This window comes from Trichophyton verrucosum (assembly GCF_000151505.1).
Source record: "Trichophyton verrucosum HKI 0517 chromosome Unknown contig00047_1.f1.exp, whole genome shotgun sequence".
In the NCBI taxonomy this organism is placed as follows: Eukaryota; Fungi; Ascomycota; class Eurotiomycetes; order Onygenales; family Arthrodermataceae; genus Trichophyton; species Trichophyton verrucosum.
This window is the reverse complement of record NW_003315604.1, coordinates 1-9,665: the sequence shown is the minus strand read 5'-3', so window position 1 is coordinate 9,665 and position 9,665 is coordinate 1. Positions and strand designations below refer to the sequence as shown.

General features: G+C 50.3%; 4 protein-coding genes across 4 annotated transcripts; 2 read left to right on the top strand and 2 right to left on the bottom strand.

The window, feature by feature from the left end:
• Positions 1 to 1,994: 1,994 nt before the first annotated feature.
• TRV_00591 (nuclear localization protein, putative) lies at positions 1,995 to 4,916 on the top strand (the record flags this gene model as incomplete). The annotated part of the gene is made up of 4 exons (XM_003025194.1): positions 1,995 to 2,379; positions 2,492 to 2,617; positions 2,732 to 2,752; positions 2,887 to 4,916. Coding segments are annotated over 4 exons (2,562 nt in total), but the record flags the coding sequence as incomplete, so codon positions are not given.
• A 563-nt stretch (positions 4,917 to 5,479) lies between these two features.
• On the bottom strand, positions 5,480 to 6,699 carry TRV_00590 (uncharacterized protein; the record flags this gene model as incomplete). Its single annotated transcript, XM_003025193.1, has 2 exons — positions 5,480 to 5,699; positions 5,792 to 6,699. The coding sequence occupies 2 exons, from the start codon at positions 6,697 to 6,699 to the stop codon at positions 5,480 to 5,482; spliced, it is 1,128 nt and encodes a 375-aa protein (XP_003025239.1).
• Positions 6,700 to 7,078: 379 nt separating this feature from the next.
• Positions 7,079 to 7,570, top strand: TRV_00589 (uncharacterized protein; the record flags this gene model as incomplete). Its single annotated transcript, XM_003025192.1, has 1 exon — positions 7,079 to 7,570. The coding sequence occupies one exon, from the start codon at positions 7,079 to 7,081 to the stop codon at positions 7,568 to 7,570; it is 492 nt and encodes a 163-aa protein (XP_003025238.1).
• Positions 7,571 to 8,572: 1,002 nt separating this feature from the next.
• TRV_00588 (uncharacterized protein) lies at positions 8,573 to 8,947 on the bottom strand (the record flags this gene model as incomplete). Its single annotated transcript, XM_003025191.1, has 1 exon — positions 8,573 to 8,947. A coding segment is annotated over one exon (375 nt), but the record flags the coding sequence as incomplete, so codon positions are not given.
• Between the last annotated feature and the right edge of the window lie 718 nt (positions 8,948 to 9,665).

Below are 9,665 nucleotides of genomic sequence, written 5' to 3'. Positions count from 1 at the left end.
TATATATATATATATATCAAAGTGTAAACAAATGCCCAAAAAGGGAATTCCACGTGACCAGATCTATATTTCAACGTCACGGCTTCAACTTCAGCTTCAACTTCAACTTCTTTTTTGCTTCGTCTTCAGCTTGTCTCATGGAGTGTATCATGGCCGTGCAGGGCATATCCCTGGCCTGGCTGGCGGGCGGAAGAGAGAAGAACGCTCGCTAAACGAAGTGCGTTGGCCTGTTCAACCTGCTGGCTGCTTAGTCCGGATCAACGGAGCAGCAGCAGGGAGGCTGAGATGGATGTACGACCAGCAAGGAAGAGCAGAACGCGTCTTGTCGACATCTGAAGCAGAGCGAGGCGCAGGAGCAAACATTAATCATATAGCGGATGGGGTTGAAAGCAGCACAGGAATGGCGGAGGTGGTACAGCCAAACCTGATGAGCAGGCCATCTTAACTAACGAACCAGTTAAGTAAACGAACTCGTGAGTTTTCTGGAACCTGTGGCTTGATAACCGTACTCATGTCTATCTCTTTCGTGCCTAGGGAACGGCTCTTCTGTTGCAAGATAACTACAATGAATTAAGACAAGATAGGACAAGGCTTCAAGAAATGCTCCGAGGGAAAAATTCCCCGACTCGAGAGCCCTGGCAATCAGTGAAGACGGCTCAGCACTGGTCACATCGGATGTGATGTGTCTAATAACTGCAACTTGAAGATGGCGTTTGTCCCTCTGGCTTCTCTTCAGCTCTATGGCACGGTAACATCACATCTCGACGCAATGCCGTCGATGTTCACCGCAGTCCGGATGTTTTTTTTTTTTTTTTTTCTTCACCATCAGGCGGACACAAAAAGCAAGTATGACAAAAGTCGCAGCTCGAGTACTTCGTCCAGAGTATAGAATCTCATAGAGATGAGACCTTGGGCATTGTTGCCTTATTCTATGCAGCGAACTGATAATCCCGTCTTCTGGCAGATGGGCAGAGTGTTTGATTCACACTGAGACAGCGTCCAGCATAACTAAGTAGTTATCAAGCCAAAGAAGGTCCAACAAGCAGGAGTATAAGAGTGAAGAGAAAGCGCAAAGCAGAAAGCCATATCTATGAGGTTTTATGCATGTCTTGCATCTCAGCTGACTCGGATCAGATCCCGCGATCGTCCAAGAGGATACATCTCGACGACTCCCTCTTCCTTGTACAGATCCCTAGTTGAGGAGCATCCCATGACCGGCGTGGGTGGTTATTATTATCCGGCGTATCCTTGCAACTTGGGGGCCCTTCTCAGAAAAAGCTCCTCTCTTCCTATGGGATCTCCGCCATGGATACGATGCTTTGACTCTTTCTGACCGACCATCTGTGCTGTCCTCACCTCTACATATCATCAGAGACGGAATTCCCTGTCCGGAGTAGTCGCTGACGACGCTGGTGGCTAAGCAGAGCCGCATGCTAAAAGTAACAAGAGGCCCAGCCTGTAGCCTTTTCGTCTTCGCCAAAAACCAGTTCAGACAAGAGATGTCTAAATAACGAATATATATACATTACTTTTTATACGGACCAGCCTCCGAAAGCCTATCAACAAACGTCCTGGAGCAACCCACGGCCACCCTATGATGAAGCAGCGCCATCCCTGGAGAAGTCTATTACTACTATTATTGTGCAGCTACCATCATCATCAGCTCCCTTCGCTTTCTGCAGAGTCACCTACACGATCATGAGCGAGCCCAGTGCTCGTTGCTTTTTCCTTGCTCCTCTCTATACTTTGCTCCCCAGGTGGAAGATCCTCGTCTTGTCGACTCTCGTCTCTACCTCTCATCCTCCTCCATCCCTGCTCTAGCGTCGGCTGCCTGCATCGCCTGTTCTTCCTTCTGCAACTTCTTCAACTAACAGACGTTTCCCTGGCCGAATTTACACTGCGCCACTGTCCTGTCCCCATCCCCCCTTCCGCGCTGCTGGGCTAGCATCTCCGAGCCGGCATCTTTCGCGAGTTATCCCAACGTCTACGCCCAGACATGCCTAGTACATCCTCGCTGTGATATCACTGTGGCGCCCTTGAGAGAGGACACAGAAAGGAAAGACAAGACATCAACAGCGAGAGAAGGGTCGAAGGGAAGAAGCAAAAAAGAAAAAAAGAAACGCGCCCTCCACCACTACTATCCATCCTCTCGTCATCCTCTCTCATACCTTCTATCCTTCCATCATCTCCTCCATCATCCCATTCGCCCTCGTCCTCCCCACCCTTTTCTTCCTCCTCCCCCTCCGCCCATCGTGAACACACAGTTCCCCCTCGAGATGTATACAACCTCCGCGCCCGCCCAGGTTAACGGCGGCAGCGGCATGGGCAACAACCGCGTCGACTCCGGGACTATCAACCCCGCGGATCTCAACTCTCCTAGTACGTTGTTTTATCCTCTTGCCCGTCCTTGATCTCTTTGTGTTTGCTGTCCGTTCAGACGGATGTTGGCGACAGCGGCTATGATGGTCATGATAATATACTGACCCAGCAGTCTCCCTTCCATCTACTGTGCTTGCTACAGATCTCACCGCGGACGCGACTGGCTCCCGCGGCATCAAGCGCAGCCGTTCAGAAGACCAGTATGGCGAACAGCTCGCCGACCCAGATGTCGAAGATGGTGAGTTTTAATCTTTGGGTGGATGAAAGACTTCGCTGAAGTCCGACTTTTCCTCATTTTCTTTGAAATCGCCTTGTCGCCTACCCAAACCTTAGCGTAGCAACTCCACTTCAGCAGAGAAGAGCAGAACAGAAAGCGTGCCAGAGCGAGAAGCGAAAGGAAGAGAAGGGAGGAAGAGGGAGAAAAAAAAAAAATAACAAATTCTAGCATACGGCCCTACTAACAATCTATCGCAGACAGTAGGCGCAAAAGAGGCCGACCCCCAAAAGCCACCCGCCCGCCGAGCACCTCCACCACCATTACCGCCAGCCATAACAACATCAGCACAAACGCCAACATCAGCAGCAACAACACCAGTATCAGCAACAACACGCCCATTGTTGCTACGACGATAACGCCAACTGCAGCGGCCATGGCGTCCTCGCAGTCTCCCCTACAGACGCCCAGGATAGCCCCAGATATCGCCCTTCAGTCGTCTCCGCCCAAGGCTACGCCGACAAAGTCCGTTCTCAAAGCCCTGCCCACAGTCAGAGACCACACGACCGACCAGCTAGGGGAAGATGGCGATGAGTATATTCCCAAGGAGTTTGACGCCAACGGCGAGAAGAAAGTCGACGGGCTAGGTTATCTGCAGGATACCCGCACCTACAAGTGTCGCACCTTTCGCCTCGCAAATCGCGGCAACAAGCTCTTCATGCTGGCTACGGAGTGTGCGCGCGTGCTAGGCTACCGCGATTCTTACCTCCTCTTCAACAAGAATAGATCCCTATTCAAAATCATCGCCAACCAGGCTGAAAAGGACGATTTGATCGCGCAGGACATCCTGCCGTACTCGTACCGCTCGCGCCAGATTGCCATAGTTACCGCTCGTTCCATGTTCCGCCAGTTCGGCAGTAGAGTCATAGTTAACGGTCGACGCGTGCGCGATGATTACTGGGAAAGCAAGGCTATCAAACAAGGATTTACAGAAGAAGACATGGCTGGCGAGAAGCGTCCTGGAGCAGGAAAGGCACGCGAAGCGGCCGCCGCCGAAGCTGCCGCTTCGATGAATGCCATACCCTCTTTGGGTCATAACGATGTTATCTACACCAACACCTCGACCGATGCACACGGCCTGCCATCGACGCTATCCCATCCCGCCTCACTTGCTCCCCTACCTATGATCAACCCCGCCCCGTCCGACGATCCGCGTCTTCGCGAATACAGCAGTCTTCCACGCCCTAGGCAAGACCTAGGTGGTCAACCCTACCAGGACCGCTCCGTCCCTAGTGCTGCCGCCGATATTGTTAACCAGGCGTCGCATACGGCAGAGTTTAGCAAGATACTTAACCAGCAGCGCAGTTTCCGCGCAAAGGGCCTGGAAGACCACTGGAATAGACCGCGCGAGATCCCAATATCAGATGCGAATGTCCAACCTCTTCCGTCATCCACTGCTGGCAGCCAACTTAGCAACACGAATTTGCAATCCCCCCAACTCAGCTCCTCCGGCATGATGTCTTCCCTACAGCCACAACCAATGCTGCAACAGCCACAGACCGTCATGACACCTCATACATCATACTCACCTGCTCTTCACCATCAGCAGCAGCAGCCCCAGCACCACCAGCAACCCCAGCACCAGCAACCGTCCATGTCACCTCCTCTTCGCACCATGCAGCAGCAGCAAGGACATCACCGCTCTCCAAACAATCCCATGTCGCTTCCCCTCTCCTCCACTCCTGTCTCTCTCCCAGTCTCATCTCAGTCGTCGCTATATACATACCCGCAGCAGCAGTTCTGGGGAGCACCGCCGCAGCAACCACTCCCACATCAGCAACAGCAGCAGCACCATCCGTCTCAACAATCACCGTCACACACACAACATCAACCTCAACACCATCAATCGCTCGGAATGCAGCATCCACAGTATGCATCTCCCCTGCATAACCAACACCACCCACATCACCCCTCACAATCGCCAGGCCAACGGCAGCTTGCCTCTCCACAACTGCAGCCGCAACCGCAACCCCATCCACAGCAGCCAGGAATGAATTCTATGGCCTATCCGGGTGTTGTCAATGCCGCGTATTCCATGGCAGGACCAGGTGCGGCCGCTGGGGCAAGAATGTACACTTCCCCAGGCATGATACAACAACCTTTCGGGATGGGCGTTGGAGGTGTCAGTGCCGGTGGTGCTGGCATGATGCCAGCTGTATCCGCAGGCACTGGCGCTAGTCTACCTTGGTCACCAACAGGACCACAAGGACAAGGCCAGGCAGGCCCGCAGGGAGCACACGGTTCATGGCCCGGGACTTACTAGAAAAGGCAAGGAGCTGCAATGGGATCGGGGGTATCCGTTAAGGTGCAATTTGGTAAATTGGTTTTGGTTGTCTTTTATATCTACATGTCTTGACACTCTACTTTGGCTATTCGTTTTTCGTTTTTTTTTTTTTTTTTTTTCTGTCTCATCTCTCTCTTTACCCTTCATACATACTTGTATTATTCCTTTTTATTCTTTCTTCCAAATTCCCCGGCTTCTTCTCCCTTTTTATTCTGCTATCTTATCCATGGTTTGCTTCCTAAGTTGTTTTACTTCCCGCAACCCAAATCGACCCGAGTTCCGCTTCCTTGTTGCCTTAATTCGTTCGTTTATTGTTCATGCCTGCATATTAAGATACCCCTTCCCCCACTCTACCCTTCTTCTCCGCTTTCTCTGATATGCCGCACACATTCATTCATATACTTTCGACTTCTTTTCCCTGTTCATGCTTATTGCTGCCGCCTCCCTATCCCGATACGTTAGTACACGGAGTCTGCAGAGTACAATATTTAGTTGCTTTGGAATCAATTCGATATTCATGTCCATCCCGCTCGCTTTATGTTTTATGGGTTCTGGTCTGCTGGTTTCCTGTTTCTTCGCCTCGTTTCTTGCCCGCTTCCCGTTTTCTCTGTTTCTGAGATGGTTGAGTCTGTGTTTTTGACCAAAGGTTTTTCGCTTACGGTTGATGCGGTACATTTCAGCCTCTTCTCTCGTATAATACTTGATATAGTCCAATGAATTTTTGAATTCTTCTCAACTCTTGATATTTTGTTCATTATGCCTCTACGAACTACAAGGCGGATTCGGTCTTCTGTGAAACAGGCAGACCGGTCTCAAAAGTCCAACAGCAGTCATCGTTATAATGCTGCGCAAACCTCTCAACATCAACCATTGCATCCCAAGCCAATAATGTCTTCTGATACAACTGCTCTCCCTTGTCGGTACTGATAGCCTCACACTCGCGGCGCAAAACGGACCTCATCACATCCAACAGCTCGACTCTCCACTCGGGATCATGGCCTTCAGACAGGCGTGCAGATGCGTACTCAAAGTACGCTGGCATAATATTAGCTATCTCCCAGTCTATAAATCCCGTCACCGCGAGTGTGTCAGGGTCTATAAGGATGTTCCGGTCAGATACATCTCCATGCGTGAGAACAGGCCGATCCCAGCCTGGGGTGCCAGTGGTATCACGCTGCACTTTCTCGAGGGCAGCTATACGTTCTGCGCCTGCTTCAGAGGCCCGCAATGCCTGGATCCGTGACTCGTCCCACTCTGTGCGGGAAGCGCAGAAGGCGTGCGTCTCTTTGCTGTATACACCAAGGAGAGTGTATGGATGGCGCCCAGGACGTCCATAATAGGTGAACTTGGGCATACGCATACGCACAAGCATCCGGCAAAGCTCCTCCTTGATGGACTTGCGCTGCGAAGGGGAGAGTGTTGGCCAGATCTCAACAAGCGGAGTGCCTGGCTGGCGAGACATGAGGATGCCTTGTTGCGGCTCTAAGTGTGCCTCCAGGGCGGGAATGGTGACAATGCAGTCGACACGCGGGACAGAAGGGCCTACGATAGAGCGACCTAGCACGGTCATGGTGTCTTCACCTTCATCGGCACCGATTTTGAGGAGAGTGGAAGGAGAAGGAGAGAAGAATTGGCGCCCGGCTGATGGTATAGTTGGTCCCGTTAATTGCGGAATACCGTGCAGAGTAGGCCATGTCTCTTGACGGATCTTTTCCTGCTCCTGTTCCTGTCTCTGCATCCTCTCCTGGTCAAACCGAGTCATGATCCAATCGATGTCGCTGTTTACAGAACACTCGGTTTCTGTGTGCGGGATAGATATAGGCGGATGTAGCAGGAGACTCTGAAAAGGTTTGTTGCAACCCAACCAACCAAAGCCACTCACTCCCACGTGATAACCCTAGCCATTTATGTACTAACTAGTTAAGGTTGGCCCAGTGAGTTCTAAGCGCCGGTGTGGAGACGTCGACGCTGCTAACTAGAAATAATAATAGTTATATATTATCATCAACTCCTGGCATCTGGGCCACTCGACCTATTTAACAAATGGTTATCTCCCACACAATCATTTTCCTCTGCCTCTTTAGAAGCTAAAGGACCGACGTTTTATCACTCTTTCGCTGCTATCAACTTTACTCCTCAATATGTTTGCCCGTTTCATAGATGCATTTACCAAACCGAGAAATCCTTCCGTGATCCTCGCTGTCGGCGAAGACCATGGCACCATCGATGTTCTCCATCTTCATCCTGAGACTGGAGACGTCGAACGCTTTGGCATAAGTTCCCACTCTCCCACATTTCGGTGCGACGGCTCTAGAGAGACGACCCGTGAGCAGATCGGGACAGTTACACTCCCCGCTGGAGGCTGCACTGTTACTGGCAGCTTCCTTGAAGATGTTACGGCACAGATCCGTAAGCGATGGGATAACTCCATGGTTTCGAACCCATCAAGCGTTGAGTCAGTGGCCCAGTTGGTTCAAGAAGTTCTTAGACCCGCTACCCTCGAGGTGATTCGAGAACGGAAGGAAGGAGGTGTCGCTGCGAAGGAAACGAAGACTCACTCAGTCTATCTCATCTACATCACACGCCCAAAGCCAGGGAAGGTGGTGAGCCTTGAGCCAACCAGTCTTGGATAGACTTATCGACCGCCCAATTTCTCGGATGCCACATTATGAAAACGCCGACTTGCCGAAATGCCACTGTTTCCATTCCACATTCCTAACTGTATGGAGTAACGCTACCCTGTTCTGTGTATATATATCTCTAGCCAAGTAAGGCTTTCTCCGTGCTTGATACTAAATTTGCTACCCCCTTTTTCTATATCTATCTGTCTTCAGAAGACAAGTGAGAAATGGCAAGAAGGGAGAGTAAAAGAGAGGTTTGACACGACTAAGCCTCGGGCTAACTTGAAAGTTAACAGAGTAGTATCATAGCTAGGAGGATACGGTGATACTCTAATATACGCAGGTGAGAACGGTGACATTTGGGCAATGATTTTCAAAGGGCGTCTTCAGTATAACTAATGTACATATAGTTACTTCGTTGTGCCAGTTCCTCCAACGTGTTCCGGTAACTACTTGGTCTTCTCCACTAGTTAACTAAAGCCTCCCAACCATGCCCTTGACTCCGACCCGTTTTTAGACTAAGGGGCGAAATCCTTTCGTGGCGAGTGCATCAAATTGGGCCTGAGTGATTGTTCCATTTTGAACAAGGCGCTGCAGAACTTGAGCGCAAAACCTCTGGCAGTTGTTGACGACGAAATCGAAACGGCGGCCTCTTGCGACTTCAATGCATATACGGTCGAGGGTGTCGACATCAAGGTCGAGGCCGGAGGCCACCTCAACCGAGGCTCGAAGGGAAGCAGAAAAAGTCGGTACAATATTCATATCTTGGCGGTAGTCCTAAGGCTCACAATACCGCGGAACCTGATTAGAAAAATGGCATTCGAAAACAAACAACTGGAACAATTGATAGGAACAATAGCGGGCACACACGGTCATTCCGGTTCTGTACGATTCCTTAGTAACATGGAAAAGCCGGCCGCTTTTCGCGCCCTGTTCCTGAAGAAGACTACTAAGGTTAGAGTCATTGAACTTGTGTGCCTGTGCTGTCGCTAAGGTATGTAGTAAGGTTCAAACTTACAGCCCCCAGTGCGCAGTATTCTCAGGGAAGAAGCGGGACTGCTTGTAGCAGACCAACGTAAGGGTTTTGGGCATGGTGACCTGGATGTAACTCTTGAGCTTGATGTTGTTTGTGGAAGTTCTTGGAGAATTGGATGTCTTGATGAAGTTGACTGTGTTCTGTGCAAGGAAACAGAGAGTGGTGAGAGCACCTTTAGATATATATATATACCCTTTTCTCCCTCCATGCTGGTGTTGGGGGCGGGCGCGTATGATGGAAACTGATACAATCAATCCCGTGTTTGCATGAACAAATATACATAAGCGGATACTCAACTCCGGGCGCTTAGCTTCATGCTCTGCCCAGCCTTCCTGGCGTCTCAGGCCAGTTTCCTGTTCGGGCAAACAATGTAGGTGACAAGACGCCTATTGGAGCCGGAACCGCCAGGGAACTTGTATCTCCGCTGATATAAATATCGGACACGCATGAACTTGTGGTATGGGGGGAGGGTTATGCTATGGTGGGCTTCCGACTGGCTAAATAACAAGCCATCCTGTGCCTTGTATATGCATTAGGGTATTTAGTTAGGCCATGGTCAGGGGGATGGTAAGTCACAGGTGATGTTCGTTGCTAGATCCTCCAATGGATGTCCTGGCTTCTTGGGTTTACTTGGTTTCGACCCCGGGGCTGGCGGCAAGGCCAAAGAGCCAATACAATCGGGCGAGCCTAATACCTTTTTCTGTCGGGAGCTTGAGACGCATTGAATTGCAGGTAATTAATTAGCTACCTCCGAGCGTCTTCACCTAATGAGGCAGCCTAGGTGCCTTCGCTTCAGAGAGCACAAGTCCTTGAATGTAAAGAACTAGTCAAAAGCTCTTTTTGATCCCCAGCTTGCACCATTTCTTAATTAAGAGTTTTGTGGCTCCTATAAAACTAGAGCTAGCTAGATTAACTGGAAAATTATATGGTGACTTACACGTACCGATTAACTTGAACCCTCAGCCTGCTTTGATACTAAATCCTCAAGTGAAGGATCAGGCAATTAACTCCGGGGCGAGATTAAAGTAACGACGTAAGAGGGTCTGAATAACTTCAATTTATTTCCTTTGC